This window comes from Bombina bombina, chromosome 1 (genome assembly GCF_027579735.1).
Source record: "Bombina bombina isolate aBomBom1 chromosome 1, aBomBom1.pri, whole genome shotgun sequence".
Taxonomy (NCBI): Eukaryota; Metazoa; Chordata; class Amphibia; order Anura; family Bombinatoridae; genus Bombina; species Bombina bombina.
In genome coordinates this window covers 25378758-25399353 of record NC_069499.1, presented here as the reverse complement: position 1 = coordinate 25399353, position 20596 = coordinate 25378758, and the positions used below count along the sequence as shown (strand labels likewise).

Sequence of the window (20596 nt, the reverse complement as noted above, 5' to 3'; positions counted from 1 at the left end):
AGTAGTGAGTGTACAGCCTGTATAACTGTGTAAAGTAGTGAGTGTACAGCCTGTATAACTGTGTAAATGTGCTGTCCCCTCAAACTAATACAACACAAAGCCATTAATGTCTATACCGTTGGCAAAAAAAGTGAGTACACCCGTAAGTGGAAATGTCCAAATTGGACCCAATTAGCCATTTTTCCTCCCCGGTGTCATGTGACTCATTAGTGTTACAAGGTCACAGGTGTGAATGGGGAGCAGTAGTGTTAAATTTGGTGTTATCTCTCTCACACTCTCTTATTCTGGTCACTGGAAGTTCAACATGGCACCTCATGGCAAAGAACTCTCTGAGGATCTCAAAAAAAGAATTGTTGCTCTACATAAAGATGGCCTAGGCTATAAGAAGATTGCCAAGACCCTGAAACTGAGATGCAGCATGGTTTGAAGACCATACAGTGGTTTCACAGGACAGGTTCCACTCTGGACAGGCCTCGCCATGGTCAACCAAATAAGTTGAGTGCAAATAGACGTATGAGTTCTGCCAGCATTGCTGCAGATGTTGAAGGGTTGGGGAGTCAGATTGTTAGTGCTCAGACCATACGCCGCTCAAGGCAAAAAATTGAGGAAGCCTCTTCTAAAGATGATGCATAAGAAAGCCTGCAAACAGTATGCTGAAGACATGCAGACTAAGGACATGGATTAGTGGAACCATGTCCTGTGGTCTGATGAGACCAAGATAAACTTATTTGGTTCAGATGGTGTCAAGCATGTGTGGCATCAACCAGGTGAACAGTACAAAGACAAGTGTGTTTTGCCTACAGTCAAGCATGGTGGTGGGAGTGTCATGGTCTGGGCCTGCATGAGTGCTGCCGGCACTGGGGAGCTACAGTTCATTGAGGGAACCATGAATGCCAACATGTACTGTGAAATACTGAAGCCGAGCATGATCCCCTCCATTCGGAGACTGGGCCACAGGGCAGTTTTCCAACATAGCGACCCCAAACACACCTCAAAGATGACCATTGCCTTGCTAAAGAAGCTGAGGGGGCATCCTCAAATGGAAGGTGGGGGAGCGCTAGGTCTGTAACATCCACCAGCTCCGTGATGTCATTATGGAGGAGGGGGAGAGGACTCCAGTGGCAACCTGGGAAGCTCTGGTGAACTCCATGTCATAGAGGGTTAAGGCAGTGCTGGAAAATAATGGTGGCCACACAAAATATTGACACTTTGGGCCCAATTTGGACATTTCCACTTAGGGGTGTACTCACTTTTGTTGCCAATGGTTTAGAAATTAATGGCTATGTTTTGAGTTATTTGGAGGGGACAGGAAATTTACACTGTTACCCAGGCTGTACACTCACTACTTTACATTGTAGCAAAGTGTCATTTCTTCAGTGTTGTCACATGAAAAGATATAATAAAATATTTACATAAATTTGATGGGTGTACTCATTTTTGTGAGATACTGTACATGTCTAAATATGTGTACGTGTACGTGTGTGTATATATATATATATATATATATATATACACCGGTATATATATGTGGGTGGGTGCACATATGTATGTATTTCTGTGTTTTACTTTATATTTACTGTACACATTTCACATTTTAAAGTTCTTCACTTCCAGGATAATGTCCTTTTCATTCTTGCATTCATATTTCTATATATTTGTGTATATACCTAAACCTGCTGCATATCTATTCCTATATTTATTTAGGTATAGATATGTATTTTACGAGAACAGTATGTGAAGAGCATAGGAATGTAAAATATGCATTTTGTGCATCGCATTTCTTAATTTATATCTTAACGCGGTCGGGTTAGCTCACCAGAAAACTTCTTACGATGCGTTATTGAAATATTACATATAAAATGTTTTAAAAAATAATATAAATTATTAAAAATTAATCAACATACTGTAAAATATATAGATATATTCTATGGATTATTTAGAATATTTTACAGTATATATTAATTTTCATTATTTTATATAAATTTGATATATATTTTATTTGTAATATTTCAATAACGCGCCTTAAGAATGTGCGATAACCTGACTGTGTTTAGATCTTAATTGAGGAACTAAATGCGCAAAACGAATATTTTTACTTTGCAATGTTCTTCATATATAAAATAATGTTCTTTTTATTATGACATAAATATTTCTATAATAATCTTAAACTGTTCATGTAAAATACAAATTCCGTCAGTCATTCTTTACAAAGGGTAAGACCAAGGAATATAGCTGTGATCAAAAGGTTAAACAATAAAGACAATTTCTTTTATTATTATTATATTATTGGAGGGTACTTTGTATATGTGTGTGTATATATATATATATATATATATGTATAGATATATTGTGCAAAAAAACATATATATATATATATATATATATATATATATATATATAGAGAGAGAGAGAGAGAGAGAGAGAGAGAGATAGGAATAGGTTAACACTATCGCAATAATATAAGTTCAGCTCTTAGCTTGCGTCAGGGTTGTATGCGAGTGAAAACTTTTTAATTTTATCTTGTAATATGTTGCACCCAAAAAGCTTACTTCTAGCGGAATTAGCTCGGGAGCATGTGCAATAATTACTGCTCCACTCGTAATCTGGCCCTTAGTTAATTATTCCTGGTGCGGCCAACAACTGATAATACAAATATTATTATTCTATGTTCCTCCCAGAAACCAGAGGAAGCCTCTGCTGAGAGTCAGACAGTGTCGGCCTCACTCGATGTTCCACTGACTGATCAGGCAGAAGAAGGTCTTTCGTCCGAAGAGCTTACACTTCAGCGCAAGATATTCCTGCAGGATTTGCAACAGGTTCTTTCCAGTCTACCAGATATTGGTCAGCATGAAATTAGGGCCATCAGGGACCCCAGGAACAGATTTGCTCGCAGTATTAAGGTAATGACGCGTTCCTGACACTATTTGCTGTGGGTCTCCAACAAACAGTAAATACAAAACTTTATTTTTTTCTGATTTAACCCCTGTGCTGCTGGAATTAAGTGTAAGTAAGTAAATTTACATTACACTTTTTCAGTATTTCAGATCTGTAATTGTCTTCATCTCATAACTGCATATTTTCATTGGCTGCACACTTTAGTGACTTATTTATTTTCAGAATGAAACCTAGGGGGCGGGGATTCATTGTTTTATGGGAACTAAAGCTTTACTCTTTTCTATATTTAATTAATTTAACTTTAAAATATACAATCTGCATTTTATTCTTCAGGCTTATCTGTGCTTTAAATATATCATTGTATCTGGTATTGTATTCTGGTATTAATTTAGGCCCAGATTACGAGTGTAGCACAATATTGCACTTATGCAAGCTAGATATTTGCGCTCCACTCAGTAATACCAGCGCATGTAAATGTTCACTGGTCTTACAAGTGAGGCACGATGCGAATGAGACCTCGCGTTTGCATTGCCTGGAAGCTTTGCGCTCACAAAAGCGCTCTTTCATAGACTCCAATGGGAGCCATCTAGTCCAGCACAGGGGGCATTTTGCACAGTGTTGAGCAGCAATAAAGAAATATATGTATATGAATATATACATACTGTATCTATTTATGTGTTAATATTTGTATATACAAATATTAACACATACATATATATATATTAACACCCCACATCCCCTCACTTTAACCCTATAATTGCTTTGTGCAGATGTTTTAATGTAAACTACTCTCAATTTTATTTTGGGGCCAATTGGGGCATATTTTAACTTTTAACCAGCGGTCTAACATCTGGTTAATTGCGCTAAGTGCAAATTGAAACCGCATGCTTGTGGGAGCATCAACCATCCACTTGTAATGTCTGGTATGTGCGCCTGTAAAGGGGCAAATTGGCCCCTTTAAGCGCACACGTTGAGATTGCGCTCCACTCGTAATTTAGCCTGTAGTGTTTTATTTAGCTTTAAAGAAAGAAATCCCACCAGGAGCAGCAAGAGCTGAACATCTCTGGTTATTGGTGGCTACATGCAGCTGCCTTGGTTATTTGTATTCTGCTCTGGAACTTTCAGGCTTGCGGCTGCTGAGTTTACCCATTGGCGGCATTGTGACCTGTGCTAACCAGTTAGTTTGATTTATATGTAGGCTGACGAATGAGCAAACAGGAATATTCTATTCATTTCCTCTCATACTTCTATAAACCCACAACATGTTACATGGTATATAAAATGTAGATTTTCCCTCACGCTGTAAATCGTCTGTTTTTTGTTCTCTTTTGTTGTGTAATTATTAATTAATCTGCTATATATTATAATCACTATATATTTTCATTATCAAACCCCATTTTGTGTTTCCTGCTTTAGTTTTGCCTTACTAGTGAAGTTGCGGCTACCCAGAGGTCTTCAGAGGATGAGGACAGCACAGATGTCACAGATGCTAAAAGAAAAGTGAGTCTGCTGAAAAAACAAGTGATGCCGCGGGATGCGACAGAGGCAGAGAGACAGCTTCAGGAGATACAGGTGAGATTTATCAGGGGTTTAGTAATATTGTGATAAGCGTATCTGACACTAAAGTGTGCCGGTGCAGAGCCGCATGTGACACAGGCAGAGAGACAGCTTCAGGGGATACACGTGAGATTTATCAGGGGTTTAGTAATATTGTGATAAGCGTATCTGACACTAAAGTGTGCCGGTGCAGAGCCGCATGTGACACAGGCAGAGAGACAGCTTCAGGAGATACAGGTGAGATTTATCAGTGGTTTAGTAATATTGTGATAAGCGTATCTGACACTAAAGTGTGCCGGTGCAGAGCCGCATGTGACACAGGCAGAGAGACAGCTTCAGGGGATACACGTGAGATTTATCAGGGGTTTAGTAATATTGTGATAAGCGTATCTGACACTAAAGTGTGCCGGTGCAGAGCCGCATGTGACACAGGCAGAGAGACAGCTTCAGGAGATACACGTGAGATTTATCAGTGGTTTAGTAATATTGTGATAAGCGTATCTGACACTAAAGTGTGCCGGTGCAGAGCCGCATGTGACACAGGCAGAGAGACAGCTTCAGGAGATACACGTGAGATTTATCAGTGCTTTAGTAATATTGTGATAAGCGTATCTGACACTAAAGTGTGCCGGTGCAGAGCCGCATGTGACACAGGCAGAGAGACAGCTTCAGGAGATACAGGTGAGATTTATCAGGGGTTTAGTAATATTGTGATAAGCGTATCTGACACTAAAGTGTGCCGGTGCAGAGCCGCATGTGACACAGGCAGAGAGACAGCGTCAGGAGATACAGGTGAGATTTATCAGTGGTTTAGTATTATTGTGATAAGCGTATCTGACACTAAAGTGTGCCGGTGCAGAGCCGCATGTGACACAGGCAGAGAGACAGCTTCAGGGGATACACGTGAGATTTATCAGGGGTTTAGTAATATTGTGATAAGCGTATCTGACACTAAAGTGTGCCGGTGCAGAGCCGCATGTGACACAGGCAGAGAGACAGCTTCAGGAGATACACGTGAGATTTATCAGTGGTTTAGTAATATTGTGATAAGCGTATCTGACACTAAAGTGTGCCGGTGCAGAGCCGCATGTGACACAGGCAGAGAGACAGCTTCAGGAGATACAGGTGAGATTTATCAGGGGTTTAGTAATATTGTGATAAGCGTATCTGACACTAAAGTGTGCCGGTGCAGAGCCGCATGTGACACAGGCAGAGAGACAGCGTCAGGAGATACAGGTGAGATTTATCAGTGGTTTAGTATTATTGTGATAAGCGTATCTGACACTAAAGTGTGCCGGTGCAGAGCCGCATGTGACACAGGCAGAGAGACAGCTTCAGGAGATACAGGTGAGATTTATCAGTGGTTTAGTAATATTGTGATAAGCGTATCTGACACTAAAGTGTGCCGGTGCAGAGGGCGCATGTGACACAGGCAGAGAGACAGCTTCAGGAGATACAGGTGAGATTTATCAGTGGTTTAGTAATATTGTGATAAGCGTATCTGACACTAAAGTGTGCCGGTGCAGAGCCGCATGTGACACAGGCAGAGAGACAGCTTCAGGAGATAGAGGTGAGATTTATCAGTGGTTTAGTAATATTGTGATAAGCGTATCTGACACTAAAGTGAGCCGGTGCAGAGCCGCATGTGACACAGGCAGAGAGACAGCTTCAGGAGATACACGTGAGATTTATCAGGGGTTTAGTAATATTGTGATAAGCGTATCTGACACTAAAGTGTGCCGGTGCAGAGCCGCATGTGACACAGGCAGAGAGACAGCTTCAGGAGATACACGTGAGATTTATCAGTGGTTTAGTAATATTGTGATAAGCGTATCTGACACTAAAGTGTGCCGGTGCAGAGCCGCATGTGACACAGGCAGAGAGACAGCGTCAGGAGATACAGGTGAGATTTATCAGTGGTTTAGTATTATTGTGATAAGCGTATCTGACACTAAAGTGTGCCGGTGCAGAGCCGCATGTGACACAGGCAGAGAGACAGCTTCAGGGGATACACGTGAGATTTATCAGGGGTTTAGTAATATTGTGATAAGCGTATCTGACACTAAAGTGTGCCGGTGCAGAGCCGCATGTGACACAGGCAGAGAGACAGCTTCAGGAGATACACGTGAGATTTATCAGTGGTTTAGTAATATTGTGATAAGCGTATCTGACACTAAAAGTGTGCCGGTGCAGAGCCGCATGTGACACAGGCAGAGAGACAGCTTCAGGAGATACAGGTGAGATTTATCAGGGGTTTAGTAATATTGGGATAAGCGTATCTGACACTAAAGTGTGCCGGTGCAGAGCCGCATGTGACACAGGCAGAGAGACAGCGTCAGGAGATACAGGTGAGATTTATCAGTGGTTTAGTAATATTGTGATAAGCGTATCTGACACTAAAGTGTGCCGGTGCAGAGCCGCATGTGACACAGGCAGAGAGACAGCTTCAGGAGATAGAGGTGAGATTTATCAGTGGTTTAGTAATATTGTGATAAGCGTATCTGACACTAAAGTGTGCCGGTGCAGAGGGCGCATGTGACACAGGCAGAGAGACAGCTTCAGGAGATACACGGTGAGATTTATCAGTGGTTTAGTAATATTGTGATAAGCGTATCTGACACTAAAGTGTGCCGGTGCAGAGCCGCATGTGACACAGGCAGAGAGACAGCTTCAGGAGATAGAGGTGAGATTTATCAGTGGTTTAGTAATATTGTGATAAGCGTATCTGACACTAAAGTGAGCCGGTGCAGAGCCGCATGTGACACAGGCAGAGAGACAGCTTCAGGAGATACACGTGAGATTTATCAGGGGTTTAGTAATATTGTGATAAGCGTATCTGACACTAAAGTGTGCCGGTGCAGAGCCGCATGTGACACAGGCAGAGAGACAGCTTCAGGAGATACACGTGAGATTTATCAGGGGTTTAGTAATATTGTGATAAGCGTATCTGACACTAAAGTGTGCCGGTGCAGAGCCGCATGTGACACAGACAGAGAGACAGCTTCAGGGGATACACGTGAGATTTATCAGGGGTTTAGTAATATTGTGATAAGCGTATCTGACACTAAAGTGTGCCGGTGCAGAGCCGCATGTGACACAGGCAGAGAGACAGCTTCCAGGAGATACACGTGAGATTTATCAGTGGTTTTAGTAATATTGTGATAAGCGTATCTGACACTAAAGTGTGCCGGTGCAGAGCCGCATGTGACACAGGCAGAGAGACAGCATCAGGAGATACACGTGAGATTTATCAGTGGTTTAGTAATATTGTGATAAGCGTATCTGACACTAAAGTGTGCCGGTGCAGAGCCGCATGTGACACAGGCAGAGAGACAGCTTCAGGAGATACACGTGAGATTTATCAGTGGTTTAGTAATATTGTGATAAGCGTATCTGACACTAAAGTGTGCCGGTGCAGAGCCGCATGTGACAGAGGCAGAGAGACAGCTTCAGGAGATACACGTGAGATTTATCAGTGGTTTAGTAATATTGTGATAAGCGTATCTGACACTAAAGTGTGCCGGTGCAGAGCCGCATGTGACACAGGCAGAGAGACAGCTTCAGGAGATACACGTGAGATTTATCAGTGCTTTAGTAATATTGTGATAAGCGTGTCTGACACTAAAGTGTGCCGGTGCAGAGCCGCATGTGACACATGCAGAGAGACAGCTTCAGGAGATAGAGGTGAGATTTATCAGTGGTTTAGTAATATTGTGATAAGCGTATCTGACACTAAAGTGTGCCGGTGCAGAGCCGCATGTGACACATGCAGAGAGACAGCTTCAGGAGATACACGTGAGATTTATCAGGGGTTTAGTAATATTGTGATAAGCGTATCTGACACTAAAGTGTGCCGGTGCAGAGGGCGCATGTGACACAGGCAGAGAGACAGCTTCAGGAGATACACGTGAGATTTATCAGTGGTTTAGTAATATTGTGATAAGCGTATCTGACACTAAAGTGTGCCGGTGCAGAGCCGCATGTGACACATGCAGAGAGACAGCTTCAGGAGATACACGTGAGATTTATCAGGGGTTTAGTAATATTGTGATAAGCGTATCTGACACTAAAGTGTGCCGGTGCAGAGGGCGCATGTGACACAGGCAGATAGACAGCTTCAGGAGATACAGGTGAGATTTTATCAGTGGTTTAGTAATATTGTGATAAGCGTATCTGACACTAAAGTGTGCCGGTGCAGAGCCGCATGTGACACAGGCAGAGAGACAGCTTCAGGAGATACACGTGAGATTTATCAGTGCTTTAGTAATATTGTGATAAGCGTATCTGACACTAAAGTGTGCCGGTGCAGAGGGCGCATGTGACACAAACAGAGAGACAGCTTCAGGAGATACACGTGAGATTTATCAGTGCTTTACTAATATTGTGATAAGCGTATCTGACACTAAAGTGTGCCGGTTGCAGAGCCGCATGTGACACAGGCAGAGAGACAGCTTCAGGAGATAGAGGTGAGATTTATCAGTGGTTTAGTAATATTGTGATAAGCGTATCTGACACTAAAGTGTGCCGGTGCAGAGCCGCATGTGACACAGGCAGAGAGACAGCTTCAGGAGATACACGTGAGATTTATCAGTGGTTTAGTAATATTGTGATAAGCGTATCTGACACTAAAGTGTGCCGGTGCAGAGCCGCATGTGACACAGGCAGAGAGACAGCTTCAGGAGATTACACGTGAGATTTATCAGTGGTTTAGTAATATTGTGATAAGCGTATCTGACACTAAAGTTGTGCCGGTGCAGAGGGCGCATGTGACACAGGCAGAGAGACAGCTTCAGGAGATACACGTGAGATTTATCAGTGGTTTAGTAATATTGTTATAAGCGTGTCTGACACTAAAGTGTGCCGGTGCAGAGCCGCATGTGACACAGGCAGAGAGACAGCGTCAGGAGATACAGGTGAGATTTATCAGTGGTTTAGTAATATTGTGATAAGCGTATCTGACACTAAAGTGTGCCGGTGCAGAGCCGCATGTGACAGAGGCAGAGAGACAGCGTCAGGAGATACACGTGAGATTTATCAGTGGTTTAGTAATATTGTGATAAGCGTATCTGACACTAAAGTGTTGCCGGTGCAGAGCCGCATGTGACAGAGGCAGAGAGACAGCGTCAGGAGATACACGTGAGATTTATCAGTGGTTTAGTAATATTGTGATAAGCGTATCTGACACTAAAGTGTGCCGCTGCAGAGGGCGCATGTGACACAGGCAGAGAGACAGCGTCAGGAGATACAGGTGAGATTTATCAGTGGTTTAGTAATATTGTGATAAGCGTATCTGACACTAAAGTGTGCCGGTGCAGAGCCGCATGTGACACAGACAGAGAGACAGCGTCAGGAGATACACGTGAGATTTATCAGTGGTTTAGTAATATTGTGATAAGCGTATCTGACACTAAAGTGTGCCGGTGCAGAGCCGCATGTGACAGAGGCAGAGAGACAGCGTCAGGAGATACACGTGAGATTTATCAGTGGTTTAGTAATATTGTGATAAGCGTATCTGACACTAAAGTGTGCCGGTGCAGAGCCGCATGTGACACAGACAGAGAGACAGCGTCAGGAGATACACGTGAGATTTATCAGTGGTTTAGTAATATTGTGATAAGCGTGTCTGACACTAAAGTGTGCCGCTGCAGAGGGCGCATGTGACACAGGCAGAGAGACAGCTTCAGGAGATACACGTGAGATTTATCAGTGGTTTAGTAATATTGTGATACGCGTGTCTGACACTAAAGTGTGCCGGTGCAGAGCCGCATGTGACACAGGCAGAGAGACAGCTTCAGGAGGTACACGTGAGATTTATCAGTGGTTTAGTAATATTGTGATAAGCGTATCTGACACTAAAGTGTGCCGGTGCAGAGCCGCATGTGACACAGGCAGAGAGACAGCGTCAGGAGATACAGGTGAGATTTATCAGTGGTTTAGTAATATTGTGATAAGCGTATCTGACACTAAAGTGTGCCGGTGCAGAGCCGCATGTGACACAGACAGAGAGACAGCGTCAGGAGATACACGTGAGATTTATCAGTGGTTTAGTAATATTGTGATAAGCGTATCTGACACTAAAGTGTGCCGGTGCAGAGCCGCATGTGACACAGGCAGAGAGACAGCTTCAGGAGATACACGTGAGATTTATCAGTGCTTTTAGTAATATTGTGATAAGCGTATCTGACACTAAAGTGTGCCGGTGCAGAGGGCGCATGTGACAGAGCCAGAGAGACAGCTTCAGGAGATACAGGTGAGATTTATCAGTGCTTTAGTAATATTGTGATAAGCGTGTCTGACACTAAAGTGTGCCGGTGCAGAGCCGCATGTGACACAGGCAGAGAGACAGCTTCAGGAGATACACGTGAGATTTATCAGGGGTTTAGTAATATTGTGATAAGCGTATCTGACACTAAAGTGTGCCGGTGCAGAGGGCGCATGTGACACAGGCAGATAGACAGCTTCAGGAGATACAGGTGAGATTTATCAGGGGTTTAGTAATATTGTGATAAGCGTATCTGACACTAAAGTGTGCCGGTGCAGAGCCGCATGTGACACAGGCAGAGAGACAGCTTCAGGAGATACACGTGAGATTATCAGTGCTTTAGTAATATTGTGATAAGCGTATCTGACACGTGAGATTTATCAGTGGTTTAGTAATATTGTGATAAGCGTATCTGACACTAAAGTGTGCCGCTGCAGAGGGCGCATGTGACACAGGCAGAGAGACAGGCTTCAGGAGATACACGTGAGATTTATCAGTGGTTTAGTAATATTGTGATAAGCGTATCTGACACTAAAGTGTGCCGGTGCAGAGCCGCATGTGACACAGGCAGAGAGACAGCTTCAGGAGATAGAGGTGAGATTTATCAGTGGTTTAGTAATATTGTGATAAGCGTATCTGACACTAAAGTGTGCCGGTGCAGAGCCGCATGTGACACAGGCAGAGAGACAGCGTCAGGAGATACACGTGAGATTTATCAGTGGTTTAGTAATATTGTGATAAGCGTATCTGACACTAAAGTGTGCCGGTGCAGAGCCGCATGTGACACAGGCAGAGAGACAGCTTCAGGAGATACACGTGAGATTTATCAGTGGTTTAGTAATATTGTGATAAGCGTATCTGACACTAAAGTGTGCCGGTGCAGAGCCGCATGTGACACAGGCAGAGAGACAGCTTCAGGAGATACACGTGAGATTTATCAGGGGTTTAGTAATATTGTGATAAGCGTATCTGACACTAAAGTGTGCCGGTGCAGAGCCGCATGTGACACAGGCAGAGAGACAGCTTCAGGAGATACAGGTGAGATTTATCAGTGGTTTAGTAATATTGTGATAAGCGTATCTGACACTAAAGTGTGCCGGTGCAGAGCCGCATGTGACACAGGCAGAGAGACAGCGTCAGGAGATACAGGTGAGATTTATCAGTGGTTTAGTATTATTGTGATAAGCGTATCTGACACTAAAGTGTGCCGGTGCAGAGCCGCATGTGACACAGGGCAGAGAGACAGCTTCAGGGGATACACGTGAGATTTATCAGGGGTTTAGTAATATTGTGATAAGCGTATCTGACACTAAAGTGTGCCGGTGCAGAGCCGCATGTGACACAGGCAGAGAGACAGCTTCAGGAGATACACGTGAGATTTATCAGTGGTTTAGTAATATTGTGATAAGCGTATCTGACACTAAAGTGTGCCGGTGCAGAGCCGCATGTGACACAGGCAGAGAGACAGCTTCAGGAGATACAGGTGAGATTTATCAGGGGTTTAGTAATATTGTGATAAGCGTATCTGACACTAAAGTGTGCCGGTGCAGAGCCGCATGTGACACAGGCAGAGAGACAGCGTCAGGAGATACAGGTGAGATTTATCAGTGGTTTAGTATTATTGTGATAAGCGTATCTGACACTAAAGTGTGCCGGTGCAGAGCCGCATGTGACACAGGCAGAGAGACAGCTTCAGGAGATACACGTGAGATTTATCAGTGCTTTAGTAATATTGTGATAAGCGTGTCTGACACTAAAGTGTGCCGGTGCAGAGCCGCATGTGACACAGGCATAGAGACAGCTTCAGGAGATACAGGTGAGATTTATCAGGGGTTTAGTAATATTGTGATAAGCGTATCTGACACTAAAGTGTGCCGGTGCAGAGGGCGCATGTGACACAGGCAGATAGACAGCTTCAGGAGATACAGGTGAGATTTATCAGGGGTTTAGTAATATTGTGATAAGCGTATCTGACACTAAAGTGTGCCGGTGCAGAGCCGCATGTGACACAGGCAGAGAGACAGCTTCAGGAGATACACGTGAGATTTATCAGTGCTTTAGTAATATTGTGATAAGCGTATCTGACACGTGAGATTTATCAGTGGTTTAGTAATATTGTGATAAGCGTATCTGACACTAAAGTGTGCCGCTGCAGAGGGCGCATGTGACACAGGCAGAGAGACAGCTTCAGGAGATACACGTGAGATTTATCAGTGGTTTAGTAATATTGTGATAAGCGTATCTGACACTAAAGTGTGCCGGTGCAGAGCCGCATGTGACACAGGCAGAGAGACAGCGTCAGGAGATACAGGTGAGATTTATCAGTGGTTTAGTATTATTGTGATAAGCGTATCTGACACTAAAGTGTGCCGGTGCAGAGCCGCATGTGACACAGGCAGAGAGACAGCTTCAGGAGATACACGTGAGATTTATCAGTGCTTTAGTAATATTGTGATAAGCGTGTCTGACACTAAAGTGTGCCGGTGCAGAGCCGCATGTGACACAGGCATAGAGACAGCTTCAGGAGATACAGGTGAGATTTATCAGGGGTTTAGTAATATTGTGATAAGCGTATCTGACACTAAAGTGTGCCGGTGCAGAGGGCGCATGTGACACAGGCAGATAGACAGCTTCAGGAGATACAGGTGAGATTTATCAGGGGTTTAGTAATATTGTGATAAGCGTATCTGACACTAAAGTGTGCCGGTGCAGAGCCGCATGTGACACAGGCAGAGAGACAGCTTCAGGAGATACACGTGAGATTTATCAGTGCTTTAGTAATATTGTGATAAGCGTATCTGACACGTGAGATTTATCAGTGGTTTAGTAATATTGTGATAAGCGTATCTGACACTAAAGTGTGCCGCTGCAGAGGGCGCATGTGACACAGGCAGAGAGACAGCTTCAGGAGATACACGTGAGATTTATCAGTGGTTTAGTAATATTGTGATAAGCGTATCTGACACTAAAGTGTGCCGGTGCAGAGCCGCATGTGACACAGGCAGAGAGACAGCTTCAGGAGATAGAGGTGAGATTTATCAGTGGTTTAGTAATATTGTGATAAGCGTATCTGACACTAAAGTGTGCCGGTGCAGAGCCGCATGTGACACAGGCAGAGAGACAGCTTCAGGAGATACACGTGAGATTTATCAGTGGTTTAGTAATATTGTGATAAGCGTATCTGACACTAAAGTGTGCCGGTGCAGAGCCGCATGTGACACAGGCAGAGAGACAGCTTCAGGAGATACACGTGAGATTTATCAGTGGTTTTGTAATATTGTGATAAGCGTATCTGACACTAAAGTGTGCCGGTGCAGAGCCGCATGTGACACAGGCAGAGAGACAGCTTCAGGAGATACACGTGAGATTTATCAGGGGTTTAGTAATATTGTGATAAGCGTATCTGACACTAAAGTGTGCCGGTGCAGAGCCGCATGTGACACAGGCAGAGAGACAGCTTCAGGAGATACAGGTGAGATTTATCAGGGGTTTAGTAATATTGTGATAAGCGTATCTGACACTAAAGTGTGCCGGTGCAGAGCCGCATGTGACACAGGCAGAGAGACAGCGTCAGGAGATACAGGTGAGATTTATCAGTGGTTTAGTATTATTGTGATAAGCGTATCTGACACTAAAGTGTGCCGGTGCAGAGCCGCATGTGACACAGGCAGAGAGACAGCTTCAGGGGATACACGTGAGATTTATCAGGGGTTTAGTAATATTGTGATAAGCGTATCTGACACTAAAGTGTGCCGGTGCAGAGCCGCATGTGACACAGGCAGAGAGACAGCTTCAGGAGATACACGTGAGATTTATCAGTGGTTTAGTAATATTGTGATAAGCGTATCTGACACTAAAGTGTGCCGGTGCAGAGCCGCATGTGACACAGGCAGAGAGACAGCTTCAGGAGATACAGGTGAGATTTATCAGGGGTTTAGTAATATTGTGATAAGCGTATCTGACACTAAAGTGTGCCGGTGCAGAGCCGCATGTGACACAGGCAGAGAGACAGCGTCAGGAGATACAGGTGAGATTTATCAGTGGTTTAGTATTATTGTGATAAGCGTATCTGACACTAAAGTGTGCCGGTGCAGAGCCGCATGTGACACAGGCAGAGAGACAGCTTCAGGAGATAGAGGTGAGATTTATCAGTGGTTTAGTAATATTGTGATAAGCGTATCTGACACTAAAGTGTGCCGGTGCAGAGGGCGCATGTGACACAGGCAGAGAGACAGCTTCAGGAGATACAGGTGAGATTTATCAGTGGTTTAGTAATATTGTGATAAGCGTATCTGACACTAAAGTGTGCCGGTGCAGAGCCGCATGTGACACAGGCAGAGAGACAGCTTCAGGAGATAGAGGTGAGATTTATCAGGGGTTTAGTAATATTGTGATAAGCGTATCTGACACTAAAGTGAGCCGGTGCAGAGCCGCATGTGACACAGGCAGAGAGACAGCTTCAGGAGATACACGTGAGATTTATCAGGGGTTTAGTAATATTGTGATAAGCGTATCTGACACTAAAGTGTGCCGGTGCAGAGCCGCATGTGACACAGGCAGAGAGACAGCTTCAGGAGATACACGTGAGATTTATCAGTGGTTTAGTAATATTGTGATAAGCGTATCTGACACTAAAGTGTGCCGGTGCAGAGCCGCATGTGACACAGGCAGAGAGACAGCATCAGGAGATACACGTGAGATTTATCAGTGGTTTAGTAATATTGTGATAAGCGTATCTGACACTAAAGTGTGCCGGTGCAGAGCCGCATGTGACACAGGCAGAGAGACAGCTTCAGGAGATACACGTGAGATTTATCAGTGGTTTAGTAATATTGTGATAAGCGTATCTGACACTAAAGTGTGCCGGTGCAGAGCCGCATGTGACAGAGGCAGAGAGACAGCTTCAGGAGATACACGTGAGATTTATCAGTGGTTTAGTAATATTGTGATAAGCGTATCTGACACTAAAGTGTGCCGGTGCAGAGCCGCATGTGACACAGGCAGAGAGACAGCTTCAGGAGATACACGTGAGATTTATCAGTGCTTTAGTAATATTGTGATAAGCGTGTCTGACACTAAAGTGTGCCGGTGCAGAGCCGCATGTGACACATGCAGAGAGACAGCTTCAGGAGATAGAGGTGAGATTTATCAGTGGTTTAGTAATATTGTGATAAGCGTATCTGACACTAAAGTGTGCCGGTGCAGAGCCGCATGTGACACATGCAGAGAGACAGCTTCAGGAGATACACGTGAGATTTATCAGGGGTTTAGTAATATTGTGATAAGCGTATCTGACACTAAAGTGTGCCGGTGCAGAGGGCGCATGTGACACAGGCAGAGAGACAGCTTCAGGAGATACAGGTGAGATTTATCAGGGGTTTAGTAATATTGTGATAAGCGTATCTGACACTAAAGTGTGCCGGTGCAGAGCCGCATGTGACACAGGCAGAGAGACAGCTTCAGGAGATACACGTGAGATTTATCAGTGCTTTAGTAATATTGTGATAAGCGTATCTGACACTAAAGTGTGCCGGTGCAGAGCCGCATGTGACACAGGCAGAGAGACAGCTTCAGGAGATACACGTGAGATTTATCAGTGCTTTAGTAATATTGTGATAAGCGTATCTGACACTAAAGTGTGCCGGTGCAGAGGGCGCATGTGACACAGACAGAGAGACAGCTTCAGGAGATACACGTGAGATTTATCAGTGCTTTACTAATATTGTGATAAGCGTATCTGACACTAAAGTGTGCCGGTGCAGAGCCGCATGTGACACAGGCAGAGAGACAGCTTCAGGAGATAGAGGTGAGATTTATCAGTGGTTTAGTAATATTGTGATAAGCGTATCTGACACTAAAGTGTGCCGGTGCAGAGCCGCATGTGACACAGGCAGAGAGACAGCTTCAGGAGATACACGTGAGATTTATCAGTGGTTTAGTAATATTGTGATAAGCGTATCTGACACTAAAGTGTGCCGGTGCAGAGCCGCATGTGACACAGGCAGAGAGACAGCTTCAGGAGATACACGTGAGATTTATCAGTGGTTTAGTAATATTGTGATAAGCGTATCTGACACTAAAGTGTGCCGGTGCAGAGGGCGCATGTGACACAGGCAGAGAGACAGCTTCAGGAGATACACGTGAGATTTATCAGTGGTTTAGTAATATTGTTATAAGCGTGTCTGACACTAAAGTGTGCCGGTGCAGAGCCGCATGTGACACAGGCAGAGAGACAGCGTCAGGAGATACAGGTGAGATTTATCAGTGGTTTAGTAATATTGTGATAAGCGTATCTGACACTAAAGTGTGCCGGTGCAGAGCCGCATGTGACAGAGGCAGAGAGACAGCGTCAGGAGATACACGTGAGATTTATCAGTGGTTTAGTAATATTGTGATAAGCGTATCTGACACTAAAGTGTGCCGGTGCAGAGCCGCATGTGACAGAGGCAGAGAGACAGCGTCAGGAGATACACGTGAGATTTATCAGTGGTTTAGTAATATTGTGATAAGCGTATCTGTCACTAAAGTGTGCCGCTGCAGAGGGCGCATGTGACACAGGCAGAGAGACAGCTTCAGGAGATACACGTGAGATTTATCAGTGGTTTAGTAATATTGTGATAAGCGTGTCTGACACTAAAGTGTGCCGGTGCAGAGCCGCATGTGACACAGGCAGAGAGACAGCGTCAGGAGATACAGGTGAGATTTATCAGTGGTTTAGTAATATTGTGATAAGCGTATCTGACACTAAAGTGTGCCGGTGCAGAGCCGCATGTGACACAGACAGAGAGACAGCGTCAGGAGATACACGTGAGATTTATCAGTGGTTTAGTAATATTGTGATAAGCGTATCTGACACTAAAGTGTGCCGGTGCAGAGCCGCATGTGACAGAGGCAGAGAGACAGCGTCAGGAGATACACGTGAGATTTATCAGTGGTTTAGTAATATTGTGATAAGCGTATCTGACACTAAAGTGTGCCGGTGCAGAGCCGCATGTGACACAGACAGAGAGACAGCATCAGGAGATACACGTGAGATTTATCAGTGGTTTAGTAATATTGTGATAAGCGTGTCTGACACTAAAGTGTGCCGCTGCAGAGGGCGCATGTGACACAGGCAGAGAGACAGCTTCAGGAGATACACGTGAGATTTATCAGTGGTTTAGTAATATTGTGATACGCGTGTCTGACACTAAAGTGTGCCGGTGCAGAGCCGCATGTGACACAGGCAGAGAGACAGCTTCAGGAGATACACGTGAGATTTATCAGTGGTTTAGTAATATTGTGATAAGCGTATCTGACACTAAAGTGTGCCGGTGCAGAGCCGCATGTGACACAGGCAGAGAGACAGCTTCAGGAGATACACGTGAGATTTATCAGTGCTTTAGTAATATTGTGATAAGCGTATCTGACACTAAAGTGTGCCGGTGCAGAGGGCGCATGTGACAGAGCCAGAGAGACAGCTTCAGGAGATACAGGTGAGATTTATCAGTGCTTTAGTAATATTGTGATAAGCGTGTCTGACACTAAAGTGTGCCGGTGCAGAGCCGCATGTGACACAGGCATAGAGACAGCTTCAGGAGATACACGTGAGATTTATCAGGGGTTTAGTAATATTGTGATAAGCGTATCTGACACTAAAGTGTGCCGGTGCAGAGGGCGCATGTGACACAGGCAGATAGACAGCTTCAGGAGATACAGGTGAGATTTATCAGGGGTTTAGTAATATTGTGATAAGCGTATCTGACACTAAAGTGTGCCGGTGCAGAGCCGCATGTGACACAGGCAGAGAGACAGCTTCAGGAGATACACGTGAGATTTATCAGTGCTTTAGTAATATTGTGATAAGCGTATCTGACACGTGAGATTTATCAGTGGTTTAGTAATATTGTGATAAGCGTATCTGACACTAAAGTGTGCCGCTGCAGAGGGCGCATGTGACACAGGCAGAGAGACAGCTTCAGGAGATACACGTGAGATTTATCAGTGGTTTAGTAATATTGTGATAAGCGTGTCTGACACTAAAGTGTGCCGGTGCAGAGCCGCATGTGACACAGGCAGAGAGACAGCGTCAGGAGATACAGGGTGAGATTTATCAGTGGTTTAGTAATATTGTGATAAGCGTATCTGACACTAAAGTGTGCCGGTGCAGAGCCGCATGTGACACAGACAGAGAGACAGCGTCAGGAGATACACGTGAGATTTATCAGTGGTTTAGTAATATTGTGATAAGCGTATCTGACACTAAAGTGTGCCGGTGCAGAGCCGCATGTGACAGAGGCAGAGAGACAGCGTCAGGAGATACACGTGAGATTTATCAGTGGTTTAGTAATATTGTGATAAGCGTATCTGACACTAAAGTGTGCCGCTGCAGAGGGCGCATGTGACACAGGCAGAGAGACAGCTTCAGGAGATAGAGGTGAGATTTATCAGTGGTTTAGTAATATTGTGATAAGCGTATCTGACACTAAAGTGTGCCGGTGCAGAGCCGCATGTGACACAGGCAGAGAGACAGCTTCAGGAGATACAGGTGAGATTTATCAGGGGTTTAGTAATATTGTGATAAGCGTATCTGACACTAAAGTGTGCCGGTGCAGAGCCGCATGTGACACAGGCAGAGAGACAGCTTCAGGAGATACACGTGAGATTTATCAGTGGTTTAGTAATATTGTGATAAGCGTATCTGACACTAAAGTGTGCCGGTGCAGAGGGCGCATGTGACACAGGCAGAGAGACAGCTTCAGGAGATACACGTGAGATTTATCAGTGGTTTAGTAATATTGTTATAAGCGTGTCTGACACTAAAGTGTGCCGGTGCAGAGCCGCATGTGACACAGGCAGAGAGACAGCGTCAGGAGATACAGGTGAGATTTATCAGTGGTTTAGTAATATTGTGATAAGCGTATCTGACACTAAAGTGTGCCGGTGCAGAGCCGCATGTGACAGAGGCAGAGAGACAGCGTCAGGAGATACACGTGAGATTTATCAGTGGTTTAGTAATATTGTGATAAGCGTATCTGACACTAAAGTGTGCCGGTGCAGAGCCGCATGTGACAGAGGCAGAGAGACAGCGTCAGGAGATACACGTGAGATTTATCAGTGGTTTAGTAATATTGTGATAAGCGTATCTGACACTAAAGTGTGCCGCTGCAGAGGGCGCATGTGACACAGGCAGAGAGACAGCTTCAGGAGATACACGTGAGATTTATCAGTGGTTTAGTAATATTGTGATAAGCGTGTCTGACACTAAAGTGTGCCGGTGCAGAGCCGCATGTGACACAGGCAGAGAGACAGCGTCAGGAGATACAGGTGAGATTTATCAGTGGTTTAGTAATATTGTGATAAGCGTATCTGACACTAAAGTGTGCCGGTGCAGAGCCGCATGTGACACAGACAGAGAGACAGCGTCAGGAGATACACGTGAGATTTATCAGTGGTTTAGTAATATTGTGATAAGCGTATCTGACACTAAAGTGTGCCGGTGCAGAGCCGCATGTGACAGAGGCAGAGAGACAGCGTCAGGAGATACACGTGAGATTTATCAGTGGTTTAGTAATATTGTGATAAGCGTATCTGACACTAAAGTGTGCCGCTGCAGAGGGCGCATGTGACACAGGCAGAGAGACAGCTTCAGGAGATACACGTGAGATTTATCAGTGGTTTAGTAATATTGTGATACGCGTGTCTGACACTAAAGTGTGCCGGTGCAGAGCCGCATGTGACACAGGCAGAGAGACAGCTTCAGGAGATACACGTGAGATTTATCAGTGGTTTAGTAATATTGTGATAAGCGTATCTGACACTAAAGTGTGCCGGTGCAGAGCCGCATGTGACACAGGCAGAGAGACAGCTTCAGGAGATACACGTGAGATTTATCAGTGCTTT

At 44.5% G+C, this 20596-nt stretch overlaps 1 protein-coding gene across 1 annotated transcript in view; it reads left to right on the top strand.

Annotated features, from left to right (window-relative positions):
- SYNE2 (spectrin repeat containing nuclear envelope protein 2) overlaps positions 1 to 20596 on the top strand; it is a 799180-nt gene that overhangs the window by 396967 nt on the left and 381617 nt on the right. Inside the window, exons 45-46 of the mRNA XM_053697281.1 lie at positions 2679 to 2900; positions 4312 to 4467. Coding sequence (XP_053553256.1) covers positions 2679 to 2900; positions 4312 to 4467 — 378 coding nt within the window. The remainder of the gene's footprint in view (positions 1 to 2678; positions 2901 to 4311; positions 4468 to 20596) is intronic.